At 39.5% G+C, this 24554-nt stretch overlaps 1 protein-coding gene across 1 annotated transcript; it reads left to right on the forward strand.

Moving 5' to 3' along the window:
* The first annotated feature begins 3034 nt into the window (after positions 1-3034).
* Positions 3035-24330, forward strand: LOC105934100 (cell division control protein 42 homolog). Its single transcript, XM_012873944.3, has 6 exons — positions 3035-3129; positions 7869-7973; positions 16347-16419; positions 16551-16660; positions 17583-17780; positions 21578-24330. The coding sequence occupies exons 2-6, from the start codon at positions 7869-7871 to the stop codon at positions 21665-21667; spliced, it is 576 nt and encodes a 191-aa protein (XP_012729398.1). The 5' UTR covers positions 3035-3129; the 3' UTR covers positions 21668-24330.
* Positions 24331-24554: the final 224 nt, after the last annotated feature.

The raw sequence follows: 24554 nt of genomic DNA on the forward strand, positions 1-24554 counted from the left end.
AAACGTCCATCAGCTTGTCTAACGGATGCTACTTTTTCTATATTTTCTCCGAAACATCTATAAATGCATTAAGATGCTTTATTATAACAAACAATCCTACGGGTGTACCTACTGAAGTGGCCTGCAAATTTCTGCATATAAATGAACGCCTTTTATTTCTATGTTTGCAGCTCACGTCACCATTATTAAAACACTTAACACTTGGTTATTTTGTGAATTTTTTTCACATTTAAACTCGAGATGCACCGATCCAGTTTTTTCCCGTTCCAGTCCGATACGATACCTGGGCGGAAGATATCGGGCGATACCCGATATCGAGCCGATACTAATGTTGAATGAATGAACCATCTACCGTATTGCCATGTTTGTGGTGTTGAATGTACCAACTTTTTCACCACCCCTTGCATTTTTCTCGTTGCAGATATTGCGTGTAGCAGTCGGACTTGTTGGAGTGTCAAGTCTGAAATGCTTCCATACAGCAGGCTTGGCTCAGTCTGGCACTTTGCTCCGTGTGGCTCTGTGTTTGCTCATCGCTAGCTGCTCTGCGTGTTCTGCATGATGATGTAACCGGTGTTGCAAACATTGACTTGAGGTGACTAGATCGCTGTAACTGTATGATATTAATTTAAAATTCATTCGATATCTGATCCAGCTAATTGGTCGATATCGGAGCCGATGTCCGATCCGGTTATCGGATCGGTGCATCTCTAATTTAAACCAGTGACTTTAATTTAAAATTCAGCGGTGAATAATCCGTTGTTTACTACAGACTATGTGTCCTTGTTGTTCTAAAAACAGACTGGTGTAGTTGTTAATGCTGACTGCAGGGTGACACTGATACACGGTGACAGGGCAAAAGAGTGAGCCGGTGGGTTCTTGGTGTGTGTGTGTGTGTGTGTGTGTGTGTGTGTGTGTGTGTGTGTGTGTGTGTGTGTGTGTGTGTGTGTGTGTGTGTGTGTGTGTTTATCTAGAAACTGTGTGCCTTTTTCCTCGAATGCGTGTTTTTGTGAACACGCAGGTGTGTCCACCTATGTGCCAATCTCTAGGCATGCTTATGTGTGGGAATACGCGCGTGTGAGTCTGTGAGTGTGTGAGATAATCTGTAATTAAATTCCTGACTTTAATTGGATTATCTAAGGGAGACAAGCATGCACTGTGTCCTTGACATTCATCCCGCGGTTGGCTACAGCCAGGCCACTGATAGTCTCACGCACACACACGTATATATATGGGGGGTAAAGGGAAATATATGGCGATGAGGAAATGAGAGAACGTAGGGGGAAGCAACAAAATAAAACAGATCAACTTTAGAGAGCTCGAAAGGGCACGATGAAATGCTTGTGAAGATGTGAGGCACAAAGCCCTTCAAGGGTGAGGGTAATAAAAAAAAGTGACCTGCATTGTAATTATCTCATTTTCTGCTGCGTTACCATGAAGGTCAACTTGCCCGCCTCTCAGCAAGGTCTCCATCTGCCTACAGCACGAACCGATGGCCAGGTCAGCCAACACAAACATATTCAAATCACTGAAAGCACTGAAGAGCTGGGTTGCTTTGACTGTTTTTCGCACACATTGGCTATTTCTGATCTGTTTTTAAATGTTTGATTCATGGTTAAATTATTATTCATAATTAAATCACTGATATCTTGTGGTGTTCTTAAAGTGGATGTCAAATTATTGTCCTACGCAGAAAGGTGCCTGGTTTTTACATACCTCAGATTCCGATGTTTTTAGTCTTTCAGACAATGCAGTTCTTTTGGAATATTATATATAATATATATTTTGGAATATAGCGGTTCACAGTCAAGACGAGAGTCAGCTCTTCTAAATCAGAGGCCATGGTTCTGATCTGGACAAATATGGCCCTGCGCCGAGTCTGTTTCAAACTCTCACCTATGGTCAATGAGATATAGATTAAGAGCCAAAAGAGTGTAAATATTAATATAAGCGTATAAATTAAGCTTCACCTACAGGCGATCTCTGTCGTCGTGTCTATGTCGGTGGGGTGTGGGGGGGATTAATGCCTGCAGCTGGATAGTGAGACTGGGGAAAAGGTTGTCTGGGTTGCTCTTCTGGTCCAGTTACCCTTGAGTTGGCTCACATTAACTGAAAACACTAGAATAATATTCATCTATGCAGTTCCACAACAGGAGAACCACCTAATTAAATCAGAGTTATCTTATATAAGCTTTCTGTTTGACAGGTAGGCAGGGTTTTTACTTTCTGAAGCCAGATGTATCCACCTATGCAAAGTTCAGAGGGAGACAGTGATGAAGAAGAACTGCATGAAAAACTGAATGTGTCCACAGATAGCAAAACAGAAAGACTTTGAGCAAATACAGTTTGCCCTTTGTCGCCCTCTGTTGGTCAATGAGGAACTTTCCGTTCTCTCATTGTAATATTTAAACTGATAATGACTGGTTTAAAGTTAAAGTTTATGTATGTTTTCTATCATATGTAATACCTGATGTATGGGGGCAAAATAGTAGCTTTAACATTTGCAAATGTGTGTGGAGAGATGTGTGTCTGTATCTCGATTTGTGTGTGTGCAGTGGGATTTGAAAATGTGTAAACAAATCTGTAAATGTGTGAGTTGCTCCACACTACTCCAGACATTTTAAATTGAGAAAGCTTTCTGGATGAGAAGCGAAACGTCATCAAACTTAAAAAAAAAAAAGTGTTTCGTTTTTTAACTTTTTTTGGAATGACCATGACCCGGATGACTGAGAATCTTCACCACCTTTTTCTTAATATGTTTCTTCATTTTTGAAAAGGTGCTGATTTACATATAATAATAATAATAATAATAATAATTATTATTATTATTATTATTATTATTATTATTATTATTATTATTATTATTATTATTATTATTATTATTATTATTATTATTATTAACAATAATAATAATAAATTTAAACAATTCAATAAAATCTGAAACTAAACTAATGTAACGCAGATGGTGTAATACATCCGGTTGTGAAAGTACTCAGAGGAGTTCTAGACGTGCCTGAACACAACCTAATTCATTTTTCCGATCACCCGTAAAGGAGGAAGGGGGGTTTCCAGGAAGCAATTGAACGCACCACCACACCAGTCGGAACACTCCAGCGACGGTGAGCGGACAAGGTAGGAGCTGTCAGCTTAACGAAAAAAACAGTTGTTTACCGGATCTAAACGATGATCTATAGTCAAGGAAACAACTCCAACTTTTAGCTTGACCCTTTCTACTATAACAGCGGTAACAACGAATCTGTTAAAAGCTAATTCTGCCACCCCGCAGCTGTCAAAACAAACTACTTCCTTTGGCTAACTTTATGCTAGCAGCGATGTTAAATCTGTGCCCAGGGTTAGCCAAGAGGTAGGAGTCCGCTGGTAAACCAGGGCTGTTGTTTGTGGACTGAGCCCTTTTTATTATTATTATTTACACTTTTATGTATAATTTTAAACATTTCTTTCTTTCCTTCTGGTCTTTATTTGTTTTATTTTTTGACTTGTTTATTTGAAACGTCTAATGTCGGTCGTGGTCAATGGGTTTAGTTTACGTGAGATTAGCTAAATTTAACGTGAATATCCAGTTAAATATTAGTTTCGTTTTAAAACTGGCTTCAACAGGAATTTACGCCCTGTTTTTATATGTATCTGGTTTTATCTCTATAGGTTAACATCATGGCTGTTGAGCCGGTGATGAGTGTTCAGGTCTGCTTTATATGCGGAAGTGACAAACTCTCGGTGAAATGTATCTCAGTCTAAATCGTTTAAATGTTTTTAACAGGTTTTAGAAGAAAACTTGAAGAATATGACGTCAGGTGTAACTTTTTGGGGGGGTTTGTTTGAGAAATAACGATAGGTTTAGTCACTAGTTCTGGTTTTGTTTTAGTTTTCTTTCCATCGTACACAAAATGAAAGTGTCTTCGTTTAAACGTCTCTGCTCGTTTTGTCCCACTGAACACTATTATTTTCTTCCCATGTTTACCTTGCTTTATTACTTTACTCATTTAAAAGTCTGAAGTGAGTTAACATGAGTTCTGCGGTCCATCGTGTTTAACCATAGAGGCTAAATCCCTGGCAGGTTTGCGATTAAATTCTTAAATTACAGTTTAATAAATAAAACGTGATTATAAGGCAGAAGTCACTAGCCTGCCTATGATCACAGATTTAATTGGTTTAACAACCACTATTACAAAGCTTAAGAGACCTGGTTGTATAAATGCAAGTATTCTTTTATGTAGGATATTCTATTCCTGATTTTCTTTCTTGCCTATTTTAGATTTGTCCTTTGTTTTGTATATCTCTTTATGTTTTATTGATTGTTTTATTTGTAAAACACTTTGTTTACCTATATTGGCTGAGGAAAGGTGAGTAAATAAACAATTGATTGGTTGATTTCTTTTTTTAATGCCTCTCTCAACCAGAAGTGTTTCTGTTGACATAATTATTTATATAATGTGTGTTTTTTTTGAGGGATTTGTAGTTTTTGCCTGAAATGACAAATCCAACTCAGACACCTCGTGGTAGAATCCTGCCAATCGGGCTGATACCGGATCCGATTTTCATTATTTATACTGCCTACCACCGCCCAGAGCCGAAAGAGTGGAAATCTGATCTCTGGCCAGTTTGTTGTTAACTTTGTAGGATTAAGAAAATTATAGTTGACATCATTAGCAAAGGCTGAGATGTTATTTTGACATAAAAATGGGTAATCTTAAATTATATTTAAGATTTTAATCTTGCGCTGGGTTGTTACATGTATTAATATTGTATTTTGCCTAAATGTTAGGTAAATTCTGTAAGACGTGGGTATAAATTGCAATTAATAAAATATGTTGTGTCATTATTTGACAATTCTTGCTTTGCGCATGATAAGTGGGAATGGTTGCAGTCCAGTCCTCTCAGCTAAATCTAAAATTCAGCCACGGCTAACGTAGCATACAGAACACGGCCTCCGTCCTCTGTGCTTTTAGACGTGACCCTGGTCCAGGACACCTGAACCAAAAGGCCGAATGAGCTCCTCGGTAGGCAGTCGATTTCTCCGGGGTCCTGCTAACGACCCAATTACTGGACTCAGGTGTGTTGAAGCAGAGGCAGATCTAAGAAGTTGCAGGACACCGGCCCTCGAGGACTGCAGTTAGTAACCCGTGATCTAAAGCCTTAGGGATTATTTCCCCCTTTTCAGTAGGAGGCATTCTTAGTGTTATGGAGGAACCTGTGATAGAGCAGATTAGTAAAGAATGAAAACACTTCTCCTGTTCTTACTAATTTTTAAATGGTTTTAGACCCCTTGTTTTATGTTGTTATACAGTGTAATTTGATGCTAAAAAAAACAACAATTTCAGGGTGGCTTAATCTGAAAGTGAAAAAAAAACTAAAACTCTCGTCATGTGCTGAATCTGTCAAGGCTGCTGATTGCCAAACAGGACCGGCTTGATAATCCCTGATAACAGCGTGTGTGTGCAACAAGAAGGACCATGCTCGCCAGTAATTGTCCATAGTTGTTTCCATGTGAATACGAATTAGCAGCGAGGAATGTTTCCCTCACATAACCAGTGTCGCCGTTCCTGCAGCCTGTTACCGTGTCCCTGACTCATCAGAGTTCAGCCGGACGCTGCGCACGGCCAAAGTGGCCCAAACAAAAGAGCCAGTGATGGAGTGGCAGCCCCGGTAGCCCTGTGCTATTGTCCCTGCTAATGAACCAGCAGCCTGGCTATGCTAGCTGCTGAGCGTCTGGGCGGTCACAGGTTCTCTCGTCGGTAAACACCGATGGACAGCGTCGCCACTGTTTCCATCTACCGCTCTAAGCGCTCAGTTCCTGCTCTTGGCATTCCTGTCATGCATGCAAACTTTATGGCTCAAGGTTGTTGTCAGGCTGACGGTAAGCAGAAGGGCGGGGTTTTCTTTCCTCCAGGTATGTAGTCATCCATTTGGGCATGTAAATTATGAAGGTCAATTATAATTGTAATTATGGCTGGGTATCATCTAGGATGAGCCGATACAATACGATTCTCGATTTAATTCAATTCAATTTCAATTCAATTTTATTTATATAGCGCCAAATCATGAAACATGTCATCTCAAGGCACTTTACAAAGTCAAGTTCAATCATATTATACAGATTGGGTCAGATTATACAGATTGGTCAAAAATGTCCTATATAAGGAAACCAGTTGATTGCATCAAAGTCCCGACAAGCAGCATTCACTCCTGGGGAAGCGTAGAGCCACAGGAAGAGTCATCTGCATTGTACATGGCTTTGCTGCAATCCCTCATACTGAGCAAGCATGAAGCGACAGTGGGAAGAAAAACCATCCATTAACGGGAAGGAAAAAACCTCCGGCAGAACCGGGCTCAGTATGAACGGTCATCTGCCTCGACCGACTGGGGTTACAGAAGACAGAACAGAGACACAACAAGAGAAACAAAAAAGCACAGAAGCACACATTGATCTAGTAATCTGTTCTACATTAGATGGTAGTAGCGGGTGAGCCGTCTTCTCTGGATCATGTCACAGTTAACAGAACGCCAGACCAGGTGTACCTACTATGAAGAGAAAAGAGAGAGAACAGAAAGTTAAAGCAGAAATGACAACACATAATGCATAATTGAAGAACAGTAGAACTCAATAGAGTGAGAAAATTAGATCCTGATATACTCCAGTAGCCTAAGCCTATAGCAGTAAAACTATAAAGGTAGCTGAGAGTAACATGAGCCACTAGTTATAATTTTTGTCAAAAAGAAAAGTTTTAGGATTAGTCTTAAAAGTAGACAGGGTGTCTGCCTCACGGACCAAAACTGGGAGTTGGTTCCACAGGAGAGGAGCCTGATAGCTAAAGGATCTGCCTCCCATTCTACTTTTAGTGACTCTAGGAACCACCAGCTCCGCTTAATTTGATTTGACTCCAATATGGATATTTATTACTTTCAAATTAATGCTCAAAGTCATTCAATCAACAAAACCATCCAAATATTATATTTATGTTTGATTTATTGAACACTGACATATTAACAGAAAAATAAAGACCATTTGGTTCAATGCATTTAACGTATCACAGAAACCAAAAATGTGCCCAAACGTCTGATTTTTAGGGACAAAGGAGCTTCTAAAATCCTGTCCTCCATTCCGCAAATTCGTCTCACTTGCACATCCTCGCTGTGAACAGTAATGGCACACTGTAATAACGCCCCCTAGTGGTTGGGAGGTAGAATATCAATATTAAATTGTTTTTAAAAACATTGATATTAATCTTTGCATCGATTTTTATGCACAGCCCTAGTTGTAATATGGATCTTTAAGCTGCTAGGCCAAAAATACGCGTCACAACAATCATCCTTAAGTTAGCTGGGTACTAATCTTAAGATAGTCTGATTTGTCAGCCGCTATTTAAGATAAAATAGAAGGCATTTAAAAGATAAAAAGCCGACAAAGTTTTAGAAACTTTCCTCTGCCTTTAAAAAAAAAATTTTCACACCCCTTGAGGTTTTTCACATTTCACAATCTTAATCAGAGTTTATTGGCATTTCACACGACGCACTGGCATGACGTGGCACTTAACTGCAATGTGGAAGGAAACAGATACACGTGATTTTCGACGTTTGCTTTTAAAAATATAAATGTGAAAAGTTGCTGCTCTTGTGATTCCTATCAACATAAAAAAACAACAACAAAAAACTTTCAGGTTTCAGCAGTCAGGGTAGCAGCTCACGCAGGCAGACACCTAACCGGTCAGGGTAAGCTAACGCTAGCGGGGGTTAGCGTGACGCTACGCTACACCGGTCATTGGGCTGAGTTTGTTTGCGTGTGGAGGACTTCCTGAACTCGCTGCTGTCCGGTTCTTTTTTCCTGGGTAACGCGCTCCATTTCTCCTCCTCAGATGCAGACCATAAAGTGTGTGGTAGTGGGTGACGGTGCCGTGGGGAAGACCTGCCTGCTCATCTCGTACACCACCAACAAGTTTCCCTCTGAATACGTCCCAACCGTGAGTAAACATTGGTGTTTTTTGGGGTTTTTTTTGCTTTAACGCTCTTTCCTGTCACACAGGACGGGACTCTTGTTTACCCTGCCAGGGCTGAGAAAACATAAAACAAATAGAGCTTCTACCAGAACCGCAGCCTTTGTGGTGAACTGAAAGAGTCGGGCTAAGTTGATCTTAATAGCACAGCTCACTGTTAGTTTTTAGCAGATGTTTCATTTTCAAATAAAATGAGTGAGAACTTTGCACAATACAGCTAAAAATCAGTGAGCTCCAGGCCTTTCCACCTTTTTATTTATTTTATTTTTTTAGTGAGTCCTTTACGTGTTTCCCATAGATTGAGAATGTACTCGTGGTGGTAGGCAGTGCAGCGTGGCATGGTGCCTGATGAGCGGGTTCAGAATAAACTACTCAAAGGGTTATGAAGTCTGTTTATTACAGAAGTCCTCAATACCAACATAACATTGAAATAATGCAGGTATTCACATTTTAAATTTTCAATCGTAAAACTATTTACAAAATTGACAGTTTCTGGCCGAGCTATTCGTCTTTCTTCGGTTTGAAAACAACCCAAGGCCTGCGTGAATAGAAATGCTCCAGAGCTCATTCTCAAGCATGCAGCCAGTCGCTCTCCTGACGTTTGTTTCGCAGGTTAGTTTTGATCCTGTTCATTGCCGTAAGTTAGATTGACAACCCATGTTGGGGAGACTATTGATTAAAAAAAAAAAAAAAATGCTGCGCTTGGTGTGACAATGTAACGGGGACATGATCTTGTGTTTGTAGGTTATTCGGTTGCCTGATTGACATTTTGTGTGGAGCCTGTGTGTGCAATGTTTATTTATTTATTTACTTTGGTGCGGTTGTGTTCTCTATTATGTCTGTAATTCTTCTTCGCTTTTTACATGAGTTCAAGAGAGATTAAGATATGGGCTGGGTGGGTTTTTACGTTGTTTTTTACTCAGATCTGGCAACCCTGGTGGAGCTCCTAGTATTTTAGTTTTCCTCCAGCAGGCAGCCCCCGCGCACCTATCGGTGTCCAACGCGTCCTTCCGTCTGTTTGCTAAAATTGGAGCAGCTCAGTGGGTCGAGCTCAGTGTAAAACAGAGCGATGTGAAGACTTCCTCCTGCCGAGCAGTTCTCCGTCTGACCGCGGTCGTTACAGCTGAGCTCTGTGCTAAGGCTGGACGATATGGGGGGAAAAAAGCATATTGATAAAATAGAAATCATATTCATCGAAATCGATTGTTAGGAAAAGTTAGGAAAAATTTCAAAACCGATATTGAGTGCAGCCCTGTCCACTTTATGCTGTTGCTTCATGGCCTAGTGTTAAATAAAAAACACACAAGTTGCACTGAATTCAAACTGAACCCTTCATTCAACCAACTTTTTGCTTTAACTACACGTTTTTTAAAAAGAAAAAACATCACGCACTATCTGACCTCTTTAAAGGGGGCGGAGCTTGGTGACGGAGAGTTCCTAGTTCTGCGTCTGTGATTGGTTGGGAGGATGTAGTGACTGTGGTATTGACCTAAACGATAAGCTGGAATGCAAAAGGAAGGAAAACTTTTCTTTTTTTTCTTTTTTTTTCTTTTTTTCCTACCACACGTCTATCAATCAATATATATCGTTATTAAATGATCACCCGGCCCTACTCTGCCTACCTGAACGTCCGCATAAATACGTGAGAGCGGTTAAATGGCTGCGCTTGTTAGTTAAAAAAAAATTATGAGCTCTTTTCTAGTGCTCTTGTTTCAATTTGATGGTGCTTGCAAGCTCAATCCCCCCCCCCCACACACACACACTCTGTCATACAGCAGGACTGTTGTCTATTGTATGACAGTCTGATGGGCAAGATCAAAACTTCATTACATGTTTCATTCGTTATTCTTATGGAAACTGGTTTTTATTTCAGGATATTGATTTTGGAAAGCATAGTTTACACTCAATCTTGGACATATAATCTCAAAATTCTGTGTGACTTGTAAATAATTCATATCAATATATCAATGTTAAAACTCCGCTTGGTGACAATTTATTGTATCTTAATAAATCAGTCATGCTTATACTGTTTGTCAGTGTTGTAGCGGCATCCTGCTGATTAACAGAACCCCAGAGTTCTGCAGCTTTATGCAAAATGTGGTTCAGATGGTCTGCTGTTGATGCAAACTCTGGTTTTGGGTAGAAAAGCTGAGCTACTTATTGGTTAGCAACCTGAGCTGAAAACATCTAGTTTAACGGCAGCTTCTTTTCCTGTTACCTCTTAACACAATCTAATGAGAAGTTTGCAGAACCAGCAACGATGACTCAGCTCCAGCCTGTTTCCGTCTTTCCTATTCGTCCCTTATTTCCCATAAAGTTACATCTTTATTTCATATGCCACTTTCTTAGATCTCTCCAGTTAGTTTAATCTTATTTGTATTTTGTTCATGCGTTACTATTTTTATTGTTAGCGTTTGCGTCGCATGCACAACATCCTCTTCCTGCCTGTCATCCTCTTATTGACAACAACCTTTTCTTTCCACTGTATGCTAAAGTTTTGATACAAACGTCCGTTAGCCTCCAGGATAAATGAGGAAAACTTCTGAACAAAGTCAAAAGTGCACATTTGTGCGGTTTCCAATATTGCCGCTCGCTCCCCAGCCTTAAAAGCGGACACCCCGCAGCTGTAGCCTTGCCAACAGATTCGTCACAGCAACTGCAGCAAACCTCCTGTTTCCTCTTTGATTCATTGTGTTGTTGCGGCTTCTTGCTCTGTTGTTTCCTGTTAGTCAGCTGACAATCACCGCAATAAGAAATCAAGGAGAAAGACAGGAAGTCTCCTCCAGAAGGCAATTCCTCTGCAATAGTTCATTCTTCTAGAACTCACTGACTTGTTAGACTTGTCTTTAGTTTTCACATAGTGCCATTTCTGGCCACAGGCTACACACAATACTATCTAAACGTCATCAGCGTAGATGGCGAGCCTTTCATATCCATTCTTTCTTGCTGTGTCTGTTTTTGATGGGATTGTTTCCAGGCGTTGGTAACTCCAGCACAGTTACTAAATATTCACATCACCTGACCTTTTTCTACATTTTGCATAGCACAAAACATTCATGTATCATTTTTCATCGACATTTCGTAAACCCCTAAATCAAATCCAGTTGCTTCCAATTGCCTCGAGGCATCTAATAATTGGAACTATTTAATGAATAAAGATGCTGATGAAGACCTCAGCGGGTTGTTATAGAACAACGCTGAACAAGCCGCATCATTTAGACCAGGTCTGGACAGGTCAGTAGGAAATCTGTGGAGTGGGCATAGATTATTGAAGACCGTGTCAAGCTGTTAACGTCTCACAGATCTTCGTTCAAACCGTCATCTGAAAATAGGTCAAACTAACTCTGCACGTCATACTCGTGGCACATTTTTAGATTTTTATCTGGAAATACTACTGAAAGCCTGCAATGGTTTTCCTTCCACTTCTTATTTACGTGTAACAGTGTGTTGGTCTGCCCACTTAAATAGATTGAAAGTTGGAGTTCTGAAAGGACAAAACCTAGAAAGGTTCAAGTGGCGTGCATATTTATGCGGGGCGTTGTCTATCTGGGTTTTTTGTTTGTAGTTCAAGTTAACTTTACTAGATAACTGTTCTGTTGAGATCAAGTTAGATGAGTATAAATACAGTGCAAGCCCAGCGAGTATCCCTGCTTGGATTGTGTTTTACTGAAGTCTACATATTTCCCTTGCCTCGCCCCACTACTCTGTTTCCTTCTGCCTGTTTTTGTCCGTGCATGTCAGCGTGATTCACCTCAGGCTGTCGTTCCAATTCAGATTCCTGAACTGAAGTAATGCTAATTTGTGGCCTTTGGAAACAATGATGCAATAACACCAAAATAGGTCAATGTATTACCCTCAAAGAAATGATATTCTCCTGTTTTCCTCTTTGCTGTTCTCAAATCTTTTGTCGACTATATTCTTTTTAGGTTAGCTTGTTTTTAAAGTCATAAATGAGCAGGGGAAAAAAATCAAGATCACCTTCTCACCTATTGGCCGAGCGCAAGTCTGTAGGGAGTAGGTGCCTCATTATGCATGTCTGTTTTATTTAAAAGGAGCTGGTAGAAACAGAAATGCATCAATGCTTAAAAATTAAAAAGACAAAAATCTTAAAAAATATATCTATAAGTAGTTTTTTATCTTGTTAATATATTTTTGAGTGAAGATAATCAAAGGACTTGGGAAAATTATATATAAATACATTAACATGTGTCAAATATAAAATAGAAAGACCTCTAGAAAGCAATAGAAGAATTGCACATCCATAAATCAGAATATCTAAAGATGGAAACTGAAATGTATCTGTAGTTGGGGGACTAATGGCTTGCGTTTTTGCCCTGAAGGTTCTGGGTTCAACTCCCACAGACTGCCACCCTGGCTCCCTGAGCAAAGGACAAGTTTCATTGGAATGTATGTTGCAATGACAAATAAAGATGATAATTAATATCACTGTTAGAAGATTGGGTCACAATTTACAGAAGTCTAACAGTAATTTATTACCTATGTAGATAACATAGGAGTTTTTGTGTTCTTTTAGGTTTTGACTTTTTTTTAAATAGTTTAAATCCTGAAGCAGGTCTTCACACAGACGAGGTTAATTTGCTTTACATGTAATAATTTAAGTTAGGCAATGATTTTAAATTAGGTCAGATCAGAGCCTTTGTTAGCTCATGGTTTTAATCACAGCTGGCACAATTGAAATCCTTTCGGTCAAGACAACTCCTTGAAACAGTAATCCCTGCTGTTGTTGCATCCCGCCTGGATTACTGTAATGGACTCTATGTTGGAGTGAATCAGTCTTTCTGGCCTCACTCCTTTGGCTCCTGTACGTTTTAGAGTTCTTATTTTTTTTTTAGGTGTTTGAATGACCTTTCCCCGCCGCACCTCTGAGCTTCTTCATCCCTACTCACCTCTCAGTTCCTCAGGTCAGCTGAACCACAGACATATATACGTAGACGCGTCATAGGGCGCAGGTTCGCACGTTAACGTCACCGCCATATTGTATGTGGCAGAAAAAAGTTGAGTTCTGTTATTGTGAACGTGGATCAGAGAAGATGCCTCATTCCTGTGCTGCAATAAATACACACACACACACACACATACATATATATATATATATATATATATATATATATATATATATATATATATATATATATATATATATATATATATATATATATATATATATTTGTGTGTGTGTATGTGTTATGAATATAAGGATCAATTTGTTAAATCTAAACATTGTGGTCTTCATTATTTCCTAAAACCGTGTCACATGTGAACTTTTAGGAACAGACTTTTGGGGGGAGTATTAAAGAGGTAAAATTAATAATATGAGGAAAAAAAGTCCTAGTTCAATAAAGTAAAAATAAAGAAACAAACACAAAAGTGATAATGTTATGTTAAAACATCATATTATGAGAATTAAGGGGGAACATTTCCAGAATAATCACAGTTTGCAGAATTATTTCACTCCTGGAGTAATAGGGCCAGGTTAGATTATTTTAAATATTTTTATTCTTTAGGAGAATAAATTCAGGAGAATGAAGGGATACGAAAATAAACTTGTAATATTACAAAAAAATACTACGAATACAAAGTATATTCAGAGATTAAAGTCCCTCTGATACTGTTTAAGTGACTGAGTAACTGCAGATTTGCCACATTTAAGATGGCGGACGTCCTGACGCATCGCAGCATAGGCAGAACCCGCCCAATGACGCGTCTACTCTTATATTATGTCTATGAGCTGAACCACATCTCCTGGAGGTTCCCGAGGTCCAAGAGGAAGCTCAGAGGGTCCGGGGGCCTTTTCTGTTGTCGCTCCTCAGTTATGGACTGACCTGCTCCTGCAGATAAGGCCGGCTCCTTCGCTGCCTGCCTTTAAAACTCGCCTTAAAAGCCAGTATTTGCTATTTAGGCTTCTACCTCTAGCGTGACTTAGTTTTTTCTTTGAAATTGGTTTTATTGTTCCTTTTATCTTTTTATGTTGTTTTTTTTGATAAATGTTTTTTAGTTTGTAGTGATGTACAGCACTTTGTTTTAGCCGTTGGCTGTTTTTAAGCACTTTATAAAGTTGGTATGGTATTTAATAATAAAACTAATATAAATCTGAACTTGCTGTCCATTCCGGGGTCTCCGCCTGGAAAACTTCCGACTGTATAACCAACATCTTACGATGGTGAAGAGCGGCGGCTCAACTTTGAGCCCCTCATCCAGTCTCTATTGCTTAATGCAGCCCCTCCAAGCCTAAGACCTGTTCTCTCTGGCCCACAGAAAGCGCTCATTTTGGCCCATTTGGACTTGGGATCTCATTCCTCCTTCACTTACGATCAAATATTAGGTTAAGGGGCTGGACTGTAAACGGACTTTGCTTTTAAGCTGAGCTCTTTGTTCACCACAACAGACCTGACCTTTATTAGTGCAAATGAAGCCCCGATATGTTGACCCATCTCCTTCTCCGTCTTATTGTCACTCGGAAAAAAATACCTAAACTCATCCATTTGAGGCAGAGACCGATTTAAAGCCCAGAGGGAGCAGCGCACCTTTCTCAGGTGGAGAACCACAGCCTCAGATTTAGTGATGCTGATTCGCTTCCTGGCAGCATAGACTGGCTTTAGAGACATGAAGCATCCAGTTAGTCTAGTCTAGTTAAAATACATTGTTTTTTGTTTTAAGATGTCTGGGTTTTACATCAAAAAGGGCGATTTTTCTTGCTAGAATTAGTCACGTAACGCTGTTTTTGTTTTACATCAGTTAAGCTTCTGCCTCCATTTAGGTCCTTTTTGTTACATGTGTTACGGGTGTCGTCATATATATAAATAATGTAAATGTATATGATTTTATGTCAGTCCTTGGAGGTATGTGAAACAGACGTTATCAGTGTCGGAGCACGTCAGCGTTTGTTGAAACCGTCCAACGGGTTTAATCAGACCAGCTGGTGGAGCGTCTTCAGTGAAGATCAGAGATTAGTTCCAACTTAAATCTGAGAGCAACTTGATGCGTCTCCTAATATCCACGCCGTCCGGTTTACGTGGAACCTTTGTGTGCGTACGGGGTTTTATTTCAGCCAAACAAGTGTCTGCAGGCTACAGCAGACTGCGGCAGGGCTGGGCGTTTGTTCAAGCACCGCTTCAGCTCCTTTCCACGTTTGAAGAGCTGATGTCGCAAACACGCATGTTACAGGTAGAGCTGAGGGACGGCAGCCCAGAAGCAATCCAGCAAAAAAATCTTTAGTCGAAAACATTTAGCTTCACTTTGTTATGACGTACCTCTTGCGAAGGGGACAGCCGCCGTAAACAGCTTTAACCCAGTTAAGACACCAAGGCTGCCTCACATGATTTGTGGCTGCTTAAGGGTGGGGCTTTGTTGGAGAAACCAAATCCACCTGACAAAAGGGCATGTTAAACGTAAACAGGAAGTCTGTTTATGTCGCCATAGAGACAAGGTATCTGAAACGCCCACAGAGACGTAAAGAAACAGCCTCGTCTGTATGCTCAACCTTTTTAAAGGCCACCTGCGCCTCAGACTTAGTCGGTGATTCCAGTAGCTCAGTTGTTGTAATTCATTGGTCAAAGTTTCACACACTTGATGAAATAAGTGGACGTAGAGTCACAGCATGACTTCCTGTGCCGAAGCCAGAACCAAAAAAAAAATGCCACAAAAACTGCTCTGGCAAACGTAAAGGTCAATGAGGAGCGCGTCGCATTTCTAATCATCTCAGGATTCGGGGTCAGCTATTTTATTTTGCATCATTTAATTTGATGAGTTTATTTTGACTGTAAATTCTGATTGTAAACATGCTTCATACAAAAAATGTTAAATTCCACACTCGCTATCTCTTAAAACCCTATGATTCATTAGCCGACAATCCAGTTTCTTCGTCATAAACTTCCGGCCAGCTGTAGTTATTAATCACATACATTTCTGAAACAGCATTTTGTTTGGACCAAGAGGGGAAGAGGGGTCAATAAAAATCCAATTAATCTGTGATGAATAAAAACATCTTAAATATGTTTCAAATGGGCTCGGTGTTAAAGAAAAAGATGCAGATTGCAGTTAATGAAGTGGTCTGAAGTTCTACAGTCAGTTATTTGTCCACCTTTCCAATATGGTATGACTTCACGACGTAAACCTAACATATTCATAGTATAGATCAATTTATTTACCTTCCCCTTATCTAAGCATTGCATACAGATGTATTTCAGTCAAGCAGCCTAATGAGTAAGCAGTATTCTTCCTGTTATTTCTATAATTTTCACTTCCCTTTTACTCAGACTTCCTCTTAGTGTTTTTTTTTTTTAAGTCTGTGGTTAATCTCCTACCCTGTTTCATGCCCAGGTCTTCGATAACTATGCCGTGACGGTGATGATCGGAGGAGAGCCCTACACTCTCGGATTGTTTGACACTGCAGGTGACTATAAATCTGCATATGTTTTTCTTTACATTTTGTAGTTTTTAATTTTTTTAAGTGATGTATGCTTTTCCTTCTGTCTGTTGCTATGGAACTATTTTAGTTTTAAATGCCTCTATCTCCCCCTGCAGGTCAGGAGGACTATGACAGACTGCGACCCCTCAGCTACCCACAGACCGACGTCTTCCTCGTCTGTTTCTCCGTCGTGTCGCCTTCCTCCTTTGAAAACGTCAGAGAGAAGGTATGATCACCTGTAGCAACGGGCATTCCTCTTAACTTTACAAATAAATTGTGTTTCACAGAATTTATTCAAATATAACTGGAGAGAACTTGTTTTTCTGGTGATCTCCAAACTTTGTGATACATGTTTTATCCTTTTGTCCTACGTTTGGCTTTAAATACTGGTACATCAGCCAAATTTAATGATTTATTTCCTTTCTAATGCTTATAGAAGTGATTTAGCCTCAATATGCAGAGGATGATGACTTTTCTCCAAGAATTAGATTTGCATTCAGCTGCTGTGTAACCTTGGTTAATTTTTTAAGGTTAAATTTTGCCATAAGTCTCAGGCGTTCCATGGTAAATAGTAAAGTCAAGTCCGACGACCCAAAGCCAGGTTCTCTCTGGCCAATATGAGTAAAATATTCTGAACCAAATTAGCTTATTAGTCCAGGTGTTTCCATCAATACTGGTTAGAGACAATATTATGCCTTGAAATATATTTTCATTTTGCAATCAGCTCTCTGAATTTTTTTTTTTTTTTTTTGCAGGGTGGCATATTGTGCTTAGGTCCTAATCCAGCCTTATTTGTCACAAATCTAGTTTTTTCTAGCAATTTAAATTATTTTATTGTACTGCTGATATGGCAAGTTTAGGCAAAACTGTATCTTCCTATAGAAATCTCTTGATTTATTAAAGGTTGAATTTTTCTCTCAGGTTTAGGTTTTGCTAATTCAAGAAAAAATAAATATGTTTTGAGGCTTATTGAAAACAATTCCACAGACAGTGGTAAATGTGGAGGTTTAAAAAGACAAGTAATTTGATGTGTGTGCTAACAGAACAAACCCAGACCTGAATCTAAGTTTAACACTCATGTTGTTCTTAACATTTTTGTCTATAACCATAAAGTCTTTCAGCTCACCTGAAACTTTTTTCTTTCACAGTGGGTGCCTGAGATTTCGCATCACTGTCCACGGACGCCCTTCCTGCTGGTTGGGACTCAAATGGATTTGAGAGATGACAACAACACTTTGGAGAAGCTGGCCAAGAACAAACAACGACCGATTAGCTCTGAAGGCGGAGAGAAACTGGCGCGGGATCTCAGAGCTGTCAAATATGTGGAGTGCTCAGCTTTGACGCAGGTATACAGAGAGGGACGCATTTATATCTATCTGCACACTCACCTCCACTGTAAGACCTTCCAGTCCAAAGCCTTCACAGATCCACAAATAACATTACTTCCAGTTAATCCCTGCACAGAGGAAACAATTTCCCGAGATCTTTTCTGGGTCAAAACTCCTCAAAAGCCAATGAAATATATTTAATTTGTAGTTTAATAAATGTGAGTTGTGCTTGTGGTTGGGGTAAAGAGTCTGGGTTCTGGTCAGGTTTAGGTACCCTTGCCTGCAAGCTGAACTCTCGCGGTAGCTGTGCGTTAACAAACACACGAGAATCCATCTCATCCCGCTCAACCGTTCCAGAAGTGACCCAGAACGAGTCGGCCAATCACGTTTCAGTATTATGGTTTAAGGCGGGACATACGGTTGGAACAAAAGGAAGAGATTCCAAGCCCGCAGCCGAACCAAGATAAACATCCAGGCGAGCTGCTGCTGCGATCACACCTGTCATGTCAGAATCCACGATTTCATGTTTAACAGAAAAACAGGAAGAAGCGCTTTGTGCAAAGATGTTTGAACCTGCTTGTGACGTTTTCATTCGATGCCGTGATTGGCTAAAACCAAACTTTGGCAGGCGGGCACTAGGTGTCGCCTCGCCCAATCAGCTCACAAACTTCTGCCGAGTGTCACTTCTCTCCCAGAAAGGATTCGATGGGAGCGGACCCAGAACGATGTTGTGCAGCACTAGGAGAGTGCTACATGTTATCAGTCTGGCTTGGCAGATTAAGGTTTAGGTGATAGGTCATGAAAGCAAAGGATTTCCAAACTGTAAAAACCTTAAGCTTGGTTGACACTCGCTGCATTGAACAGGGCGCGAGGGTGACGCAATCCTGCTGTCCCAGCCACGCGAGTTTCCGAACACTTCTGAATTTTTGTAACTTGGCACGGACCGCATGCGCAACCCTGATTCAAAATGAAGCGGCACTATTTTCTTAAATGCTATGTTGTTACTATTTTATTGTGACTGAAAACAGCACATGTAAAATACTGGCATATGTTCAGGTGTGAGTTTATTGGCCAAGTTTGTGGCTACAAACAAGGATTTTGATTTCCATTTCCATCAACTGCAGCGTAAATTAAGTATAACAACTACCCACAGTATGTAAAGAATTTAGTAAGGCAAAGTTTTTCTTTATCTTATTTTTAAAAACAGACAGTGTCTTTTCCCCATCTTCATGTCTTCCTGTCCATGCTACAGATGGACATCTCTTCTTCTTCTTCTTTTTCTTCTTCTACATCTCTAGCCCTCAGTTTATTTCTCTTTAGCTGTCATAAACACACCAATTACTCTTCATGATTGTTTACAGTGCTGCATGCGGCCATTTTGGAATTGTGCCATCAACCGTTTTTTCTCCTTTCACTGCATCTCCATCTGTTATGTTGAGTCCTGCCCCCCTGTGTTTCTGCAGAATACTGCAACTACGTCCGTGTCTAGTATACTTAGACTCAGACTTAGACAAACTTTATATTCATTTTCTATGCACAGAGTGCATACAAAACAAAATTTCGTTGCATACAGCTTACGACAATGTAAGGAGATTGCAATTGAAATAAAATAACATTACAGTGTAAAGTGCAGCTGTGATAAAAACGTAACAGTGCAGGAGAAAAACAGTTTTTAAAGAAAGTGTGCAGAAGAATGTTCCACCATGTTTGTAGTGCAAAGATAATGGTGCAAAAAAAGGCATTAATTTGAAAAGTTCAATGTTGACAGTGCAAAATATTAATGGTGCAAAAATGCAGTAAACGTTCAGTTGTGTACTTTTAAATTTGAATTTATTATAAAAGTTCAGCGACATTGGCAACATGTATAAACATCTACAGTTTTACGGAGTGGGGGGCCTGACAACGGCGCCTAACGCCAAGTATTCCTCAAGATATGTTAGTCATGTATTTTCAATGATATATCAGACTATATGATTATATCATTAGATATGCAGAAAAAGGCGAAAAAAATAATGTGTTTTTCTTACAATGTCCACTTTCTAAGTGTAACTCTGTGTGCTTTCCTTAAACCTTTCACAAGACAGGACTTGTCTGGATGTAACGCACATTTCTGGGAGCTGTGCATGATCACATTTGCGTTGTGCAACACCTGGATGTGTCTTTAAATAGCACAGTCGGTGTGCTTTATTCTGTTTTTTGTTGTTGTTTCTCTATCGATAAGGAAGAACGCAATGATGAAGAAGTTTAGTAACTTCTTTAAAATGCATGTCGGTAAGGTGACTGAGTAAAATAGAGAAACAGTTTCTGACACTATTTAAGTTTCAGGAGGTATTTTGAGAAATCCAATATTTTATTAACGCCGACCTTGTTGTTTTTTAAATAAAAATGTTAATGATGTAGCATGCGTGTACACCAATATCTCGTTCTATGAAATCTTATGATTTTAAAAAGCCTCAATATTTCTTATAAAAGAGAGGAAAAGCTCACAGAGTGCTAACTAGTTGTGATCATTACATGAGTAAGTGTAAGCTATGATTATGAGCCCGGGATATGAAGTTGTGAGCTTTTAGCTTAACACCTCACATCTATTCTTAAAACTCTTCTACTGAAATAAGAAAAGTAGTTCTTGAGTTAACTGGCTGACATTTTACAACAGCAGGATTAATGAAGCTGATACCGTCTTTAGATTGTTTGTGTGGAAGCATTTTGGGTTTTTGGTAGTGATGGAAACGAATGATTTGTATGTGAGAATCTCGAGACCGGCTAGCGGCTAATGACGCTGAAGTCCTCATCTGCTTTAGAGCGTTCTGTCACCGCCACTGAGCTGTTTAATATGTCTGAACCACATCCCATCATCTCTAGATCAAAATGTAAAACACACTCATCAAACCGAAACGGCATGATTCTACACTGAACAGAGCATTTAAAGCACATTTTGACATTTAGAAAATAAAATTATTTTCTCAGAATATGACTCCCCCTTAGAATTAGACTGTAATATGAGCTCCACACTGATTCCAGATTCCAGAAATATCATCTTATATCTGGGGCTGGACGATATAGAAAAAAAAGCATATCGATAAAATAAAAATCATATTGATCGATGTCGATAATTGTCAAAAAATTCAAAACATATATTTTAAGAGCAGCCCTGGCCATTTTATGCTGTTGACCTATTTGTAGATTTAAACTCATCCTTTATTCTTAAAAAAAATGGGGGAGGGTTCCTGGGTCTGCGTTGTGATTGGTTGGGAGGATGTAAGGACTGTAATATTAACCTACATGATTGGCTAGAATACAAAAGGAAGAAAAAGTGTTATTCTATTGAACTTTTTATTGACCCCTTTTTTTTTTTTTTCTATCATCGATATACGTCCATTGATCGATTATATTTTGTTATTGAATTATCGTCCAGCCCTAGCTTATATCTGGGGCTCTGAGCTATTAAATAAAGAAGTTATAGCTGAATATACATTCTTATTTGGACTTCCTTTGAAACAGAAACATTTTTTGCAACAAATGAAAGAAAACTGGAAGCTATAACTGACCGTTGCAGTCTTTCAAACAACTCCAGAGTCATTAGTAAACACAAAAACCCTTTTTATTATTATTATTATTATTACTGTGTTTTTATGCAGTAAACTGTATGGTAATACATACAATGTGTGGGTATAGAAAGGTGTTTAGCATCGCAGCGGGCATAGGAGAACTCTTATCCCCCTTTACCAGTAATCTGTCCACCAAAACGTGGATTTGTGTGCACAATTCGCAACTTTTTTAAAAATAAAATGTTTCTCTCCATGTCTCACTTTCAGAGAGGACTGAAGAACGTGTTCGATGAGGCCATCCTGGCAGCACTGGAGCCCCCAGAAATCAAGCCCAAAAAGCGTTGCACCCTGCTATAGAAGCCTTCCAGAAGAGGAGGAAGACGAGGAGCAGATGAAGCTGAAGACGGACAAGGAAGACATCGATCCTCTACGGGAACGGAGGGGGGGGAGCACCAAGGGGAGGGACGTAGACGCATGTTTAAACAGTGCCTTCAGCCGTAGTGACCTAACGTGGGTGTGGTGTTGGAACTGACTGGCGCTTTATTTTCCTAGTAGACATAAGTCGCTCTAATATGGCTAACATGTATGAACTGCACTCCACACTAACAAGTAAACAGGATTTATTTTTATTTTTTTTGATTAGGGGAGGCAATGAAGAGGTTTGAACCTGAGATGCCTTGAAACCGCGAGGCACGGATGGAGACACGTTTACAGCCGAAACTGGAAAATATTTTAGCAAAAATCGGGCACTGATGGTCTGCAGGAAATTAAAGGAGAGCTCCACTGTTCGTGTTTAAACGCCTTCCCTTTTAGGGGCCAGCTTTCACTCCTCTCTACGTCAAGTCTTGTATATCTTAATCTTCTTTTTAATTTCTGTTTCCTCCGCCAGCCACTTTTTCTGGAGAGAAAAATGCATTTTGAGTCGATAACGTACCAACTGGTATGTTTAGTCAAAGTCGCGTTCTAAAAGGTTAATAGAAACACGATAGGTGCTTTAATTTAAGCTACAACGAAATCCAAGGTAGCAAAGTTAATGTACCTTAGAGGCATTTTTATTGTGGCCGGTATTACATTTACAACAAACTAATTCCACTTATTTTTATCCTTTCAAAGATAAAATAGTTTTTTGAAAATGTTCACATTTTTTTTTTTTTTTTTTTTTTGCTAATCCTGTTAAATTTAAAAGAATTGAGCTGCAGTTTGGGCCACCTTTGGACAGACCAATCAACCATTTACCTTTTTATTCGTATGAAATAAAGATGCTAAAAACAAAACAAGAGCCGTACCGCTTCCCTATGTGTCCCCCCCCCCCCCCCCCCCCCCCCCCCAGACACCTGCCCTCCTTCGTGTAGCTCTGTAACCAAACACCTGTCGTCTTTACCTGTGGAAGCTGTGCTCTCAATGACACGCGGTTATCTGGAGTAATTTAAGAACAGGACAGGCGGGATCCACAGGTTCGTCCTCATAGCGACAAAGACGATTTAGTGTCTGACCAATGGTGGAGCAAACGGATATTTAAACCTTCAAAAGGTCTCGTCTTGCTTTTCCAGCACCTGCAGAGATTCGTGTGACATCCTGAGCCAAATGGCTCCAATCAAACCACATGTTTTATTTTTTAAGATCATGATTTTAACGACAGGTCCATTAAAGTTGTTTTTACTTATTTATATAAGTGCTCTAGTTTAACAGCCTCAGCATCAGGCTGGTGTAGCGATGAATCAAGAGGATGCCTCCTTGGAGCAAAAAGCTTGGGTTTTTTTATGTTTGTTGTTGTTTTTTTAATCAATCTGGTTGTTAAATAGTGCTTTCTGGGATCAAGGTGTATCTCAGACTTATATTTAAAGTGGCTTCACGTTGCACCGCCGGTGCACATCTGAAGTGCCTCCATTTTTATTTTATTTTTTTAATGCACCGCTCCAGTTGACAACCTAAAACCCGAATAAACGTTTGAATCTTGCAGCTCTAAAAACACTCCAAACAACATTCATGACTCAGCAGGCTTGGCATCGTTGCAGCCTAAACCCAGTCCAGCTCCTAATAGTTAAGATTTCCCAAAGTTTTGTTTTAGTATCTTTAAACTGTTCAATCAGCCATAATGTCCAGGAATTATGCTGGAATTATTTTTATTTCATCAAGGATTTTTTTTTCTCCTGAAAAGATCTGCCTAGTTTTTATTAGCACCTGAAAGCCTTAAAGGGGGCTGCTATGCAGTTCAAATGTTGGTTTGATTTTGTTTCTTGTGCCAAAGCGCCTCTAGAGCCTCACCTAAAGGACCTCAGAAGGTGGACCTAGACATTGCTATGATTACTAGTAGGAATTACCTTTTAAACTCCTCACAGACTTTGTTTTGTTGCTGTAACGGCGAGAGAGAGCGCATCTCTCCCCGTTCTGAGCGTTTAATCCTCTCTTTGGCCCAACCTCTGAACAAAAAGAAGACTGAAAACTGTAACGTTAGCAGAGCTTCGCCTCTCCACTCAGCAGTTGTGCTCATTTCTCTTCCTCCGAGGACCGGATTCTTTTGGATTTAATGGGATAAAATGGTGATGTATGATATTCTGTGGAGTTTGTGTTCTCTAGCACTGACTGTCCTGAGCCGAGAAAACTATTTTAACACTGAAATTCTTTCTTTCTTTTTTTTTTTTTTCTTAAACCGATCTGTTGATGTCGACGTTTTTGATTAGCTGTTAAATGGATTGTTATGAGTATTATATAGATTATTTTCTAGCTTCATATTGTTTCTTTGGGGACAATATTCTTGCAGGGTTTTAGGACACTTTAAGTTCTGATTTCTTCTTAGTACTTTCTAGATATTTTTACAACCACTTGATGAACACGCAGAGTGCCAACAGTTGAGGTTTGCCAGGGTCGGCTCGGCTCGGCAAACAAACGCATCTTTAATATAAGCTTGTCACGTCAAAAGGAAAGAGATTTTAAAAGCAATACAATATTTGTTATGCATTAGAGTTTGGATGTTTGGTGTGGTGGGTGTATGGAAATAATAAAAATAGTACTTGAATGTCTGATTGCCTTGATTTGATTCTATTTTCATTGCTTCGATTCATCTGTTAGGGACGCAGTTCTTCATCTCCTTGTTCTAGTTTTTCTATAACCAACATCAAAAAGGTGTAGCATTATCCAGTCTCATAGAACTTGTCTGAAAAGTTATCTTTAATCAAATGAAAGTATTTATTTACTTAAGACTGAATAAAATTCTGTCATTGTAAATAAAATAAAAACAAAATAT

This window comes from Fundulus heteroclitus, chromosome 13, assembly GCF_011125445.2.
Source record: "Fundulus heteroclitus isolate FHET01 chromosome 13, MU-UCD_Fhet_4.1, whole genome shotgun sequence".
Lineage (NCBI taxonomy): Eukaryota > Metazoa > Chordata > Actinopteri > Cyprinodontiformes > Fundulidae > Fundulus > Fundulus heteroclitus.